Source organism: Ahaetulla prasina, chromosome 1, assembly GCF_028640845.1.
Source record: "Ahaetulla prasina isolate Xishuangbanna chromosome 1, ASM2864084v1, whole genome shotgun sequence".
Taxonomy (NCBI): domain Eukaryota; kingdom Metazoa; phylum Chordata; class Lepidosauria; order Squamata; family Colubridae; genus Ahaetulla; species Ahaetulla prasina.
In genome coordinates this window covers 364,511,233-364,527,510 of record NC_080539.1, presented here as the reverse complement: position 1 = coordinate 364,527,510, position 16,278 = coordinate 364,511,233, and the positions used below count along the sequence as shown (strand labels likewise).

Genomic DNA, 16,278 nt, shown 5'->3' with positions numbered 1-16,278 from the left:
TCCCACCACTGCCCTCTATACACACACACACCCCGACCAGCCCGCAAAGCTGGAAAGATTGAGGGATTCTGCCTCAGCTGAACCATTTTTTTAAAAAGCAAAGTTAGTACTTCTAACAGAATTCTATTTGATTGCATCAAACCGCTTCTCTTCTCCATCATCATATCACGCTAACTCAATCTCATCAGACTTCAGCTGAACATATATTTTCAGCGAAATGAGATATTGATTTAATGCAGCAGCAAAAGTCAGCGAAAGTGTTGGTGGGTGAAGGGATTCTCTAAGCGTCTAAGGTTCCGTCAGAAATGTTTCATAGGTCACAAAAGCTTATGCCCTCTAATAAAATTAGTCAGCAAAGGTGCTGCCAGACTCCGAAGGTTTTGCTGCCATAAACTAATGCCTGTAATGTCTGTAGTGACGATGATGACGATGAGCTTATCCATTCAGTCGTGACCGGCTTTTGGTGATTCTATGGGACCAGGTCTCTCCACATCTTCCAATCATGCACTGCTTCTTTGATTTGTTATATGCTCTGGTGCAGGGGACTCCAACCTTGGCAACTTTAAGCTTTGCTGGTTGAGGAATTCTGGAGTTGAAGTCCACAAGTCTTAAAGTTGCCAAGGTTCGAGACCCCTGCTCTGGCTGGTGTCAGCTTTGATGGTGTCCAGCCAGGGTTCCATCAACTTTGATGGTGTCCAGCTAGCATGCCTTTGGATGATTTCTGGGTGCCGAGTTGCCTGGGGTGACTTGTTCTGTGGCCATCAGGCCACGCCTACCTAGCGCCCCCTACACCCACATGGTTGCATCCACATGGCCACACCCACCCAGCCACCCCAAGTCAGCTGCCAAGAATCATCCGCGGCTGCACCTAATCCTTCGTGTCCTCCTGGCCACGCCCACCCACCCACGCCCACCTGGCAGCACTCAGATGTCCACACCCAGCGAGTCATGCCCACCAGAGTGCAGTGAGTCATCCCATTCTGTCCAGCCAACCTGTGGTTTGGCAGCCTGGTTTCCTTTACCGCTAACTCTTCCAAACATGATTGCTAGTGAATTCCTCCCCATGACATGGCCAAAATAAGTGAAACACAGTTTTGTGATTTTGCCTTCCAGTGACATATCTGGTGTTACGTGCTCCAGTTTTGGCTTGTTAGTCCTTATTAACCTGGACGATGACTTGAGCCGATACAGGATTTGTTTTCTGTTGGTGAGGGACGTGGCAGGCAGCAGGTGAGTGGGTGCCCGCTAACAGGCGCTGCCATGATGGACCTAAAATGACAGGTACTCTTTAATATTATATTTATAAGCTGCTTAGAAGGTTTCACTTTTTCACTTTTTCTTTTTCTCCATATATTAACATCAGCATGTATAGTCTCTGCCCAAAATTGGAAGAATGAAAATCCACCAACGGAGGAAGAACTAATTAAAAAAATATTAGAATGTGCAGAGATGGACAAACTTACAAAAGAAATTAAAGAGAAAGAGGACACAGAATATTATAAGGTCTGGAGCAAATGGTATGAATGGTTAGAAAATAGGAACGGTAGATAAATAAAAGTAGAGTAAGATAGAACTAAAATATGTGTAAATAATAGGAAAGGACTGTCTTAAATAGCTGATAAACAGTGATATCTATATAAATGTTGTATGTTTTGGCTTTCGTTTTAATGTGTTTTAAAAATAAAAAACTTTACACTTAAAAAACTTTACACTTAAAAGGCCCAGACAAGATAACTCCTTCTTGCTTAAAAGTCTGTGCTGACCAATTGGCCCCCATCTTCACCCATATTTTCAATAAATCACTAGAGATTTGTTATGTTCCTTCTTGCTTCAAACGCTCTACCATCATCCCAGTGCCGAAGAAGCCCACCATCAAGGAACTGAATGACTACAGACCAGTTGCTTTAACATCTGTAGTCATGAAAACCTTTGAAAGGCTAGTGCTTTCCTACCTGAAAACCATCACGGATCCGCTGTTAGACCCCTTGCAATTTGCATACCGAGCAAATAGATCAACAGATGATGCTGTTAATATGGCTCTGCACTACATCCTACAACATCTTGAGTCTCCAAAGACCTATGCAAGGGTCCTTTTTGTAGACTTTAGTTCAGCATTCAATACCATCATTCCAGACATTCTCCTAACTAAGCTAAACCAGCTACAGGAACAGGCTTGTAAGTGGATCACAAGCTTCCTAACAAATAGGAAGCAGCAGGTGAAGCTAAGCAAGATCACATCAAATACCTGTACAATTAGCACAGGGGCCCCCCAAGGCTGCTCTCCCACTTCTTCTCTCTGTATACCAATGACTGCATCTCCAATGATCCATCTGTTAAGCTACTGAAGTTCAGATGACACAACAGTGATTGGTCTCATTCGAGACAATGACGAATCCATATAGGCAGAGGTTGACGACTAGCCTTGTGGTGCAACCAAAACAATCTGGAACTGAACACACTCAAAACCGTAGAAATGGTGGTAGACTTTAGGAAAAACCCTTCCATACTTCCACCTCTCACAATACTTGACAACACAGTATCAACAATAGAAACCTTCAAATTTCTGGGTTCTATCATATCAGATCTCAAATGGACAGCTAACATCAAAACATCATTAAAAAGGACAACGAAGAATGTTCTTTCTGCGCCAACTCAGTAAGCTCAAACTGCCCAAGGAGCTGCTGATCCAATTCTACAGAGGAATTATTGAGTCTGTCATTTGCACCTCTATAACTGTCTGGTTCGGTTCTGCAACCCAACAAGAAAAACACAGACTTCAGAGGATAATTAGAACTGCAGAAAAAATAATTGCTACCAACTTGCCTTCCATTGAGGACCTGTATACTGCACGAATCAAGAAGAGGGCCGTGAAAATATTTGCAGATCCTGGACATAAACTGTTTCAACTCCTACCCTCAAAAGCAGCTATAGAGCACTGCACACCAGAACAACTAGACACAAGAACAGTTTTTTCCCGAAGGCCATCACTCTGCTAAACAAATAATTCCCTCAACACTGTCAGACTATTTACTGAATCTGCACTACTATTAATCGTTTCATAGTTCCCATCGCCAATCTCTTTCCACTTATGACTGTATGACTATAACTTGTTGCTGGCAATCCTTATGATTTATATTGATATATTGATCATCAATTGTGTTGTAAATGTTGTACCTTGATGAACGTATCTTTTCTTTTATGTACACTGAGAGCATATGCACCAAGACAAATTCCTTGTGTGTCCAATCACACTTGGCCAATAAAAATTCTATTCTATTCTAAAAAAAGAAGGTTTCACTTTCATTTTTACTGCTTGCCCTTCCTCCTCACACTTAGAGCCTCATGGTACAGATGCATTTCTCTTCAAACAATCATACAGTTTGTAGTGTACTTAGATTTGCAAAACGATGGGATCAAAGAATATTCCTGAACTTTGTTTTATGATTTATCTCATGGTTACTGTGAAATTGAGTGAATGCATCAATGCAGTGCAATGTTATCTCAGCTTGCAGAGCTTGGATTCATTGAATGAATTTGCCAAAAATGTAAATATTGCAGAATATTCAGCCTCATGCTACATAACTAAGCTCCATTTCATGCTGAATAAACTAAATTATTAATGCATCTTAAATAGAAAACTATATTTAGATAGATTTTTACTCCAAAAGCATTTTATTAAAATAAATTTGATAAAAACCAAAAAAATCCAATGTATTTATGATTGTCCCATGTAACAGGACCATGTAGTTTTCCCAACTGGCTTCTGATGAGCAAAGTCAATGGGGGACACCAGATTCACTTAACAACTGCATGAGTCACTTAACAACTGCATGAGTCACTTAACAACTGTGGCAAAAAGACTGCAAAATGAGGCAAAACTCAGTTAACAACTCCCTTATTTAGCAACAGAAATTTTGGGCTCAATTCCGGTCATAAGTCAAGGATTACCTCTGATTGTCACATCTTCCCTGAGCAAGAAGTACTTATTGGAGAATTATGGCTACTATCCAAACTGGTAGGCTCTGGGAGGGTGAAAAACGGACCCACCTCTGGAGGCCTGTTTCTTGGTTCCAGAGAGCCTCCAGAGCCTGGGGGAGGCTGTTTTCGCCTCTGGAGCCTGGGGAGGGAGAAAACACCCCCCTCCTCGCTGTGGTGCAGGAAGCCAACTAGGCCACGCCCATCCAGCCACCAGGCAGAGAACCGGTTGCTAACATTTTTCAATCCCATTTGTCTCCCACACCATTCGAAGGGTGTTTATCCCCAGAGGTGGGTTTCAGCAGGTTCTGACCAGTTCTGGAGAACCGGTAGCAGAAATTTTGAGTATTTCGGAGAACCGGTAGTAAAAATTCTGCATGGCCCTGCCCCCATCTATTCTCTGCCTCCCAAGTCCGAGCTGATCGGGAGGGAATGAGGATTTTGCAGTAACCTTCCCCTGGATTGGGGACGGAATGGAGATTTTACAGTATCCTTCCCTTGCCATGCCCACCAAGCCATGCCCACCAAGCCATGCCATGCCCACCAAGCCACACCCACAGAACCGGTAGTAAAAAAATTTGAAACCCACCACTGTTTATCTGTTTTAGTGCATAGCTAAAAGTTTATGGAGAAGCGAAATTTGTCTTCAAAAAAAAAATCAAGGAAGTTCAGTTCCCTCCTGAAAAAGCGCCTTGGGACAACCATGACCTGGATGACTGAGAATCTGCATAGACTTATGGTTGCCACCATGGCCCAAGAGTTTCAAGCAGTGGTGTCCACAGGGAATGGTCAAACAAGGCAAGATGGTGGTTGAAGTTCCCCCTGCTTTTTCATGAGTATCACACGGGTGCACCATCGGTACCTCCATCTTGACTTTTTGGACACCTGCAGACACTTCTACACGTATGTTTCTCAGGCGCAAAGCTAGCACTCAGCAATAGATTCTTGTCTCTCTGTGCTGTTCATTTGCTATGGATATCACCGTTATTTGGTTTTAGATGAGTTTTAAAGGTCATTTAAATTATGCTGTCCAATCTATTATTACGGGAAATAATGAGCTGGCCCTTTTCTAAATTGGCCATTGATATCTGTTGTAAATTTTTGTTGACACTGATTTAACTTAGACATCACCGGTTGCTGCTTTTTCATATTTTAAGGCTTGACAGTTGTTGGGTTTAAATATTGTTATTGCTGTCTTCCCAAACTGATCTTTGTTGTGAAAGGTGACACAGCAACTCTTATCTACGTATATATCAGTGGGCCAATTCCTTTCTCCTTAGTAGCCAATTGTTAATGATCAGCTATTCTTTACATGAAGGCTGTATACCAGGGGTGTCAAACACAAGGCCCATGGGGCAGATCCGGCCCGTCAGGTGCTTAAATCTGGCCCGCGGGCCCAGCCTGGAAATATCAAACGACTGGCGCGCAGTGCCTCTGCTGTCCAAAATGGGCCACGGGAGGGCCGCATGCTGCCCCCCTGGCCAGTTTTTGGCCTCCACAGCGTTCAGCAGCCCTCTGCCAGCCAAAAATGGGCTGCGCGGTGGCCCCACGAGGCCCCTGTGTCGCCCATTTTTGGCCAGCAGAGTATTGCAGGAGGCCATGGAGGCCGAAAATGAGGCGTTTTGGCTGGCAGGGTGCTGCAGGAGCCATCCGTCCGATCTCTCCCCCACTCCCCGCCCCTGCTAGCCTGTGAAGGAAAACTACAATACTAATCCAGCCTACATAGAAATCCAGTTTGACACCCCTGTTGTATATTGATATTTTCTAATGAATTTCTCTTCCACAAGCCTGGATTCATGCTGGAAACTCACTTTACATCCTTGCAATGTCTATCAGTCATCCTCACTTAACAACTGGTCATTTAGTGACCGTTTAATGTTACAACCGATTTCCCCAAAGCTACATATGACCTGGTTCCAGAGTTCCGATGGTTTCACGCATCCCCGTGATCATACAACCGCATTTCTTTTGGGTTAAAAAACAAACACAGGAATAAATAAATAAATAAATAAATCCTCCCACCAACCCGTACGCTCACACAGAGAGGGACTTCTCAGGGTGCCGTCCGCCAAACAATGTCGGCTGGCAGCCCCCAGGGGAAGATCCTTCTCTGTGGGGGCTCCTACTCTCTGGAATGAACTTCCCCCTGGTTTACGCCAAATACCTGACCTTCGGACCTTTCGCCGTGAATTGAAAACGCATTTATTCATTCGCACGGGGCTGGCTTAAGTTTTTCTTAAACTGCTTAAATTTTTAAATTTTTAAATTCTATTTATGTTTTAAATTGGGTTTTTAGATTTTTAAATATTTTAATGTTTCGGCCAATTGTATAATAAGTTTCTTAATTCAGTTTTTAATTGTACATTGTTTATGTTTTATCCTGGCTGTACACCGCCCTGAGTCCTTTGGGAGAAATCCAATAAATAAATAATAATAATAATAATAATAATAATAATAATAATAATAATAATAATAATAATAATAATAATAATAATAATAATAATAATAATAATAATAAATGGATTCGGTTCATCCCCATGGCATTCACTTAACAACTGTCACAAATAAAATCAGGATCAGTCGCATGGGTGCTTCGGTATACAAACGTCATGATATACACTGGCAATTCCAGGCTCTATTAATGTTGTAAGTTAAGAACTATCTGTAATACCTGCTCTTTGGGAAAGAACAATTGCAGCTGCCTCCATTGTAATCTCACTCCTGGTGAAGAATTCCTTTCTTTTTAATTTCCTGATTTTCTTCCGAATTGGTTTCCTTGTGCAGCTCAGAGTTTGATCCCTTTCTTCCCCTCCACCGTTGCCCATTCATGTTTTCATGTGTCTCTGCCATATTGATTTAATTCTCACCTCACATCTCTGATTGACTTAAATTTATGTTTTCAATTATCTGGTTCCTGGTGAGTCGAGGACCTTCTGTTTCCAGAGAAAAATAACCAAAGGAACACTGCACACTGTTATATTAACCCAACCACTTCAATTGACTTGGTGCTAAAACCTTTAGATTCCCAGACAGAATAGCCAAAAGGAAATGTTTAGGACCACTGCATCTGGGCTGCAAAATCCAGATGTCTGCTGGATCTGGTAGCCAAAAGATTTTCTACATCCGTAGTGATCCAGATATTTGCAGCCAAGATATGGGCGCTCCAGAGATTCTACAGGTAGTTCTCAACTTATGACCACAACTGAGCCCCAAAATTTCCATTGTTAAGTGAGCTCTGCCCCATTCTACAACCTTTCTTGCCAAAGTCGTTAAGTGAATCGCTGCAGTTGCTAAGTTAGTAACATGGTTGTTAAGGGAATCTGGCTTCCCCATTGAGTTTGCTTATCAGGAGGTCGCCAAAGGGGATCACATGATCCCAGGACACTGAAACCGTCATACATACATGCCAGTTGTCAAACATCCAAAATTTGATCACATGACCATGAGGATGCTGCAACAGTCGTAAGTGTGAAAAATAGTCGTAAGTCACTTTTTCCGGTGTCATTGTAACTTTGAATGGTCACTAAATGAATGGTTGTAAGCTGGACTAGTCCATTTAAAAGATTTCAATAAGGCAGAGTAAATAAAATTCACTCACAAATAAAGGAATGTTGCCATCTTAGGGGGAAGTTCATTTTCATAAGAAATAAAAAGGCATCATCTGCCCCACATTCACCTTTGAAAAATTAAAAAATAATTTAAATTAAATTTAAATTAAATTTAAATTTTTAAAAATTAAAAAATAACACCATTTTTTTCTCAGAAGAAAACTAATAGAGCAGGGGTCTCCAACCTTGGTCCCTTCAAGACTTGTGGACTTCCAACTCCCAAAGCTGGCTGAGGGACTCTGGGAGTTGAAGTCCACAAGTCTTAAAGGGACCAAGGTTGGAGACCCCTATAATAGAGAATCCATCCATTTTAGACATCAACGAAACTCATCTGAGTGTCAGTACAGGTTCGAAGTTACAATGGCACTGAAAAAGTGACTTATGGTAACATGATCAAAATTCAGATACTTGGCAACTGGTTCATAATTTCAGCAAGATAGCCATGGGAATAGCACATAGAATTATATACCACTCCATAGTGCTTCACAGCACTCTCTGAGCGGTTTACAAGGGTCATCATATTGCCCCCCAAAATCTGGGTCCTCATTTTACCAACCTCAGAAGCAGTGGTGGGTGTCACATTTTGTTACTACAGGTTCGCACATGCGCCTGCCTTCCACACATGCGCCCAGCCTTCTGCGCATGAGCTTTGCTCAAGCGCGCACCTTCCACGCATGTGCCTGGCCTCATAAATATGCCTAAATAGGATGGTATAGAGCCGGGATGGGTGGGCGGGGTGGGAGCGGGCCCACCCACGATTTGCACTACCGGTTGACCTGAACTGGTCCAAACCAGCTGGAATACCACCTTTGCTCAGATGGCTGGAAGGCTGAGTGAACCTTGAGTCGGTCAGGATCGAACTCCTGGCGCTCTGGACAGAGTTTGCCTGCAGTGCTGCATTCTAACCACTGCACCACCACAGCTCTATATTTACGAGGGTTGCAGTGTCATGCAATCTCCTTTTGCAACCTTCTGACATGCAAAGTCAATGGGGGAGCCAGATTCACTTAAGAACCAGGTTACAAACTTAAGAACTGCAATGACTCACTTAACCTGCGTTCATTCACTTAGAATGCAGTACTGCAGGCTACTTCAGCTGACTGCTAGCTGCAGTTTGGCAGTTCGAATCTCACCAGGCTCAAGCCTTCCATCCCTTCCGAGGTGGGTAAACGAGGACCCAGATTGTTGGGGGCAATAGGCTGACTCTGTAAACCGCTTAGGGAGGGCTGTGAAGCGGTATATGAGTCTAAGTGCTATTGCTATTGCTTTTTTTTTTTTTTTTTTAATACACCCTTGTGCTATACATAAAAAAAAGGAAGATTTGGGTCTTCGGATATGTCCTCATGATTGCCAAAATCCACGTTCTCGAGGTACAGGGACCGAAGCATCCAATTTTCAAGCGCATAGTCCACAAATGGTTTCCAAGTCTACCAGAAAATATCTTCTTTATACACACCACTTCTAATTTTAATATCACATGTCATTTTATCATTTAAAGCTAATTTCCACATTTCAGAATTCCACTCTTCTATTCTAAAAATCACATCTAGTTTCCAATATTTAGCTATTATAATTCTACCTATTATAATCATAATTCTAATCAATTCTTTTCATATTTTGTTAATTCTATTTCCTTAATTACCAACAATAATATAGTTTCCACTCTCAATGTTATTACTTTCCCCATCATTTCAAATATCATTTTCTCCAATTGTTGCCAAAACTTTTAACCTTATCACATTTATACCACATATGTTCATAAGTCCCCAATTCCATCTCACATCTCCAACATTTTTACTAATTTTTTATCCATTTGTGACAATCTTACTGGAGTCAAATACCATTTCAAACAACTTTATAATTATGCTCTTTAATCCTTATAGATAAAGTTCTCATAATTCTACTATTCCAATTCACATTCCAATCTGACTCTGGTATTTCAATATTAAGATCTTTTTCCCAATTTGTCCTCATCACTCTTTGTAATTTTTCATCAAATTTATAATCTTATAAACCCTACTAACGAGTCCCTTTAGCCCAATTTCATCTTTCATAATCCGTGATACTAAATATTCAAATTCAGTTTCACATCTATTTATCAAGTAATTTTCCTTAATTTTTTGTCCATTTTCTATCTGTATTTTTCAAACCAACTTAACCCTAATTTTCAATAATTTCTTTATTCCTCCTTTCATTTTCCATAACTTTTATCCAATCTCTAATAATTTCTATATTTTCCTCTTTAATCACTTCATTACGCTTTTATATTATTTTAATCGCCAATTTCCAATTGTCTCCCCAAAAGATTATATCCGAATTAAAATTTTAACAAATTTATTCCACATTTTTACTTAATCCTTTAACCAATAACTTCTAATTACACATTTTGAGTTTGCTTTATCTAAAAACCACCTTGATCCAAATTTCTCTATATCCCTTAACTCTAAGTCTCTCCAATAGTTATCTTCACCTTTAAATATTTTTACCACTATCCGGATACCATACGCACAGTAATAATTAAATAATTTGGGGATTCCTAATCCACCTTCCCTTTGATTTTGATACCACATTTTCTTCACTAATCTAGGTCTTTTGCCACCATTACAAAATTTGTCCAATTTTTTCTGGTATCCTTCAATATCTTTCTCTGTCAAATTTAAAAATAAAATATCTGGTAAATCTCTTTTAATCTTAAATTCCAATCTTCTTCTTTTAATCTGATTCCCTGTACCCTTCACATTCCATGACATTATTTTTATGACTCCCATTTAAAATATAAATACTCTGGTTTCTCTTCAGATCGTATAAATCTTTCGTGCTATTGCTATTGCTAACCACTGTGGCAAGAAAGGTTGTAAAATGGGGCAAAATTCATTTAACAACTGCAACAGAATTGTTGGGCTGAGTTGTGGTCATAAGTTGAGGACTACCTGCAAATCTACTCTTCATTCCCCAGGTCCTTTCTCTGGCAGGTGACCTGCCCGATGCCCATCACCCAATCCACTTCCACCAACCTTCCAGGTCCAGCTTCACCATTCCAGCATCATCTTCTAGCTCATTGGTCACCTCACACTCGTAGCGCCCATAATCCTGAAGAGTAACATTCCGGATGATGAGGGAGGCGTCACTGGATCCGTCCTCCTGCAGGGTGGTTCGACCCCGGTAGTTCCCAAAGGCTCGGCGCTCCTTCCCCATGGCTACAAAGACGTCCTCAAATGACATGGGCTCCACCATCTTGGTCCACTTCAAGCGGATCTCATCGGGGTCATGGGCCGATACATCATAGTGGAAGCGGCAAGGCAAGATGATGGTGCCCCCACGGTGGGTGACCACTTTCCCAGGTGCTGTCTGAACCACAACCGCACCGCTGTCGTCCTCTGCAAAGAAGAACAGAGACCTTGAACATCATTTCAAATCTAGAACGGGGAAATAGCAATAGCGGTAGCACTTAGACTTATATTCCGCTTTACAGTGCTTTTACATCCCTCTCTAAGCGGTTTACAGAGTCAGCCTATTACCCCCAACAATCTGGGTCCTCATTTGACCCACCTCGGAAGGATGGAAGGCTGAGTCAATCTTGAGCCTGGTGAGATTCGAACTGTCAAATTGCAGGCAGCCGGCAGGTAGCAGAAGTAGCCTGCAGTACTGCACTCCAACCAGGAGTGAAATGCTCCCGGTTCGGACCGGATCACTCGATCCAGTAGCTATGGTGGCGGGTGGTTCGGAGAACCAGTAGCAAAAATCCCTGCCCCCCGCCATGCCCAGCTGAGCTGTGTGATCATCAGAGTTTTGTTTTTGTTTTTACTTTTAAAAGCATTCTTTTTTGGTCGAAAAAATGCTTTTAAAAGTAAAAAAAAAGCCTCTGATGATCGCCGGCTCAGCTGGGATCGTCAGAACCCTTTAAAAGCATTTTTTTACAACCTCTTCAGCTGAAGAAGCTGTTTAAAAATGCTTTTAAAGGGTTCTGGCGATCAGGCAACTCAGCTGGGATCGTCAGAACCCTTTAAAAGCTTTTAAAAGACTCCTCTGGCAATCCCAGCTGAGTTGCCTGATCACCAGAGGCTTTTAAAAGCACTTTTTTACAACCTCTTCAGCCCAAGAGATTGTAGAAAATATGCTTTTAAAAGTTTTTTTAAAAAAGTTGGCCACGCCCAAGCAGTCACATTACACCCCACCACCAAGCCACGCCCACAGAACCGGTAGTAACAAATTTCACATTTCACCCCTGACTCCAACCACTGCACCACCGCGGCTCTGAGAAAGTCTGAGCTTGGGAAGTCAACTGGTGCAGATGTAGAAGCAGTCCTCGACTTATGACCACAATTTCTGTGGGCTCAATGAGACAGTTGTTAAGTGAGCTCGGCTTCATTTCACGACCTCTCTTCCCACAGTGGTTAAGGGAATCACTGCCATTGTTTTTTTTAAATTGTTTTTTAATTAAAAAAGTTTTATTTTAACATTCTTATCCAATAACATATCCAATAAAATATTTAATGTACCATCATATACAATTAATCGGACCTGCCCGGTCACCACCCCCTTCCTTTAACTCTCTCCCTTCTCTCCCTTCTACTTTCCACAACCATCCTCCCCCTCTCTTATCTACATCCTCTCCTCCTTCCTCCCTACTCCTTTCTTCTCCCTCTTCTATCCCTCTTCCTTCCTTTCCTCTTCCTCCTCTTCTCTTTCCTACCTCCTTCTCTCTTCTACTTCCTTCTTTCCCATCATTCTGAAGTGGTAGCCAGGCAGCTCCGATCTTACATTATTTATACATCTTCAATCATCTTTGTACATTAACTATCAATCCATTTTCTACCCTCATCCCCCCTCCCCCTCCCTTCCCCTTCCTCCCCCCACCCCCCGGGACTTCCGAGAACCGAATACAGGGTATAAAACTAACAACAAAAATTAAAATATAGCACAAATCATAATCCATAATCACTCCTTAAAACCTCCACTCCCCTTCCAGAGACAAAGAAGATACTTTTCTTCCAATCCATTATATATCAGACCATTCCACTCCTAGAGTTCTCAGAAATCAGAAATCACTGCTATTGTTAAGTTGTTAACCCAGTTGTTAAGTTAGTTAAGTTGTTGTTAAGGGTATCTGATTTCCCCATTGATTTTGCTTATCAGAAAGCTGCAAAAGGGGATCACGTGACCCCGGGACGCTGCTACTGTCATAAATACATGACGGTTGCCAAGCATTCAAATTTTGATACGTGGCCGCGGGGGTGGTGCAACCGTCATAAGGGTGAAAAAGAGTTGTAAGTCACTTTTTTTTCAGTGCCGTCGTAACTTCAAACAGCCATTAAATGAAGGATTGTAATTCAAGGACTACCTGTATCGGGGATTTGACAGATATGAACAGTGACGACCAGTGAAGCTGATCAGATTCCCACCCAGATCAGGCCTCAAAGGATGCCGAAGGGGCTTCTCACGTACCAGACACGTGGACCACTTTCTTCCGATCTTTCTGAGCCAACGCAGACTGGCGGGAAACCATCAGGAGATGGAAAAGACAAGAGAGCAAGTATCGTCCCAGGAGCATCTAGTAGAGAGAGACAAAAAGAGAGTAAATAGAACACCGCAGACAGAAAGTGAAGATGGATCATAGGCGTGAATGCCTATGGACGTCCATGCCTATGGATGTTTTTATTCTGTATTAAAGGTAAAGGTTCCCCTCGCATATATGTGCTAGTAGTTCCTGACTCTAGGGGGCAGTGCTCATCTCCGTTTCAAAGCCGAAGAGCCAGCGGTGTCCAAAGACGTCTCCGTGGTCATGTGGCCGGCATGACTCAATGCCAAAGGTGCACGGAATGCTATTACCTTCTCACCAAAGGTGGTCCCTATTTTTCTACTTGCATTTTTTACGTGCTTTCGAACTGCTAGGTTGGCAGAAGCTGGGACAAGTCATGGGAGCTCACCCCGTTACACGACACTAGGGATTCAAGCCACTGAACTGCCAGCCTTTCAATTGACAAGCTCAGCATCTTAGCCACTGATCTACCGCGTCCCTTATATTCTGTATTATGACCAGTTAAAATTGAAGTATCCAATTGCCTTGGGCTTATTAAAAAAAAAAGTGCCAACGGCTTGGGCCGTTCCCTGAGGATCTTGCCCACGGCACGACTGAAGAACTCGTTGCGGCCTGGGAGCGGGCCGCGACGGGGGCTTTGAACCGTGTCGTGCCTTTGCGGCCTCTGACCCAGCGCAGATCTCACTTGGCTCCTTGGTTCTCTGAGGAGCTGAGGGAGATGAAACGCCGGAGAAGACGCCTAGAGAGTACCTGGAGGTCTAGCCGTTCCGAGGCTGATCGGACACTAGTGAGATCTTTTACTAAGACCTACCTAGTGGCAATGAGGGAGGCGAAACGTTCCTACGATTCCACCCTCATTGCATCGGCAGATAACCGCCCGGCCGCCCTGTTCCGGGTGACTTGCTCCCTCCTTCATCAGGAGGCGGGATGACCCTACAGGGACGCATGAGGAGTTTAACGGTTATCTATACGATAAAATCGCTCAGCTTCGGGATAGTCTAGACCAAAATTGCGATGATCCAAGTGGGATGGCAGAGGCACGCCTTGTTGAGGTTATTTGGGATGAGTTTGAGACTGTGGCTCGAGGACGTGGACAGGTTACTGGGAGGCTACATGCGATCACATGTTTACTGGACCCGTGTCCTTCCTGGCTGGTGCTGGCTACTCAGGAAGTGACACGAGGCTGGCTCGGGAATTATAAATGCTTCATTGATGGAAGGGTTTTCCCGCTGCTTTGAAAGAGGCAGTGGTGAGACCCTCCTCAAGAAGCCTTCCTGGACCCAGCTATTTTGGGAAATTATCGTCTGTCTCCAACCTTCGCTTTGTGGCGAAGGTTGTAGAGAGTGTGGTTGCATGGCAGCTTCCCGGTACCTGGATGAAGCTGTCTATCTAGACCTGCTCCAGTCCGCTTCCGGCCGGTCACAGCACGGAGACAGCTTTGGTCGCGTTGGTGGATGACCTCTGAGGGCCAGGATAGGGGTTGTTCCTCTGCCCTGGTCCTATTAGATCTCTCAGCGGCGCTTGATACCATCGACCATGGTATCTTGCTGCACCGTTGGAGGGGTTGGGAGTGGGAGGCACCGTTTATCGGTGGTTCTCTCCCATCTCTCCGACCGTCGCAGACGGTGTTGACAGGGGCAGAGGTCAACCGCGAGGCACCTTACTTGTGGGGTGCCTCAGGGTCGACTCTCGCCTCCTGTTCAACATCTACATGAAGCCGCTGGGTGAGGTCATCAGTGGTTTCGGGTGAGTTATCATCTGTACGCTGATGATACTCAGCTGTACTTTTCCACCCCAACCACCCCAACGGTTGTCAAGTGCTGTCCCGTGTCTGGAAGCTGTACGGGTCTGATGGGGAGAAACAGACTCAAGCTCAATCCTCCAAGACGGAGTGGCTGTGGATGCCGGCACTGCACAGTCAGCTGCAGCCGCAGCTGGCTGTGGGGCAGTTATTGGCCCCAACGGAGAGGGTGCGCAACTTGGGTGTCCTCTTGATGGGCGACTGTCGCTTGACGATCATTTGGCGGCCGCTCCAAGAGGGCCTTCCACTGCGCGCTTGGTGCGCCAGTTGCGCCTTTCTTGACCGGGATGCCTTATGCACGGTCACCATGCCCTTGTCACTTCCGCTTGGACTATTGCAATGCTCTCACATGGGCTGCCCTTGAAGTGATTTGGTTGGCAGTAATGATCTCCTTGGCATTCATTAGATAAATAATCATAGCATCGGTCAATAGGTATTGGGCACATCTCCATGCAATAGCAGAAGGCAGTACAGGAAAAAAAAACAATATTGGTGGAATAAGTATAAGTAGATTTCACCCCTGGTCTCTTGACAGTTTGTGGTTAACTGACACTTTCTTGAAACTGTAATGTGGTTAGGTTATTTCACATTCACTCCATCAGCAATATCCTGTTACCTTTCCCATTCAACAGCTCAAGCAAAGCAGTTCTTGTCTCCTACATTCTGGTGGGAGGTCCAGTTAGAAGAACCAATCGATGAAGTAAGAATCTGCCGATGCTCCTTGTGGTTAATAGTTCCCATATTTAGTCTGGTAATAATATTCAGAATTCTTCAAACACAATTTCAAATATCATAAACTTCCCACAGGATGTTAACAAACCTTCCTGATCCTGAGGATGCCAAAAAAGGTGATATCATGTTGAGAAAAATTATATTATATTAGAAGAGAATCAGGATGATCTAATCTGGAGGAAACCTGGCTGAAAGGAGGGATAAAATAGATGTGTAGAACCCTTTCAGTCAGGAAACGATCTGAAGCATTGGGTGGAGGCATATGTGATTGCTATTGTGGAGGACTTCAGCTATAACTTATGTGGTTGGAGTGCAGCTTTCCTTGTTGTATTAGATATTTTAAGGACTTTTAATAATATCAGTTCATAATTAAAATTATACTATATTATATAATTATAATTCCGGGCACAGTATTACAATTGTCTGTTGATAATGTAATTCTTTTGCCCACCCAAGCCTGAGATTTTACTTCATTGAAGTACAGAAATGTGAGAATAACATCACAGGTTTTTTTAATTTGCATTTATATCCCGCCCTTCTCCGAAGACTCAGGGCGGCTTACACTCGTTAGCAATAGTCTTCATTCTATTTGTATATTTATATACAAAGTCAACTTATTGTCC

General features: G+C 43.1%; 1 protein-coding gene across 1 annotated transcript in view; it reads right to left on the bottom strand.

Moving 5' to 3' along the window:
* HAPLN4 (hyaluronan and proteoglycan link protein 4) overlaps positions 1-16,278 on the bottom strand; it is a 124,822-nt gene that overhangs the window by 20,519 nt on the left and 88,025 nt on the right. The window contains exons 3-4 of the mRNA XM_058163126.1: positions 13,029-13,134; positions 10,598-10,960 (exon numbers count right to left, since the gene is read on the bottom strand). Coding sequence (XP_058019109.1) covers positions 10,598-10,960; positions 13,029-13,134 — 469 coding nt within the window. The remainder of the gene's footprint in view (positions 1-10,597; positions 10,961-13,028; positions 13,135-16,278) is intronic.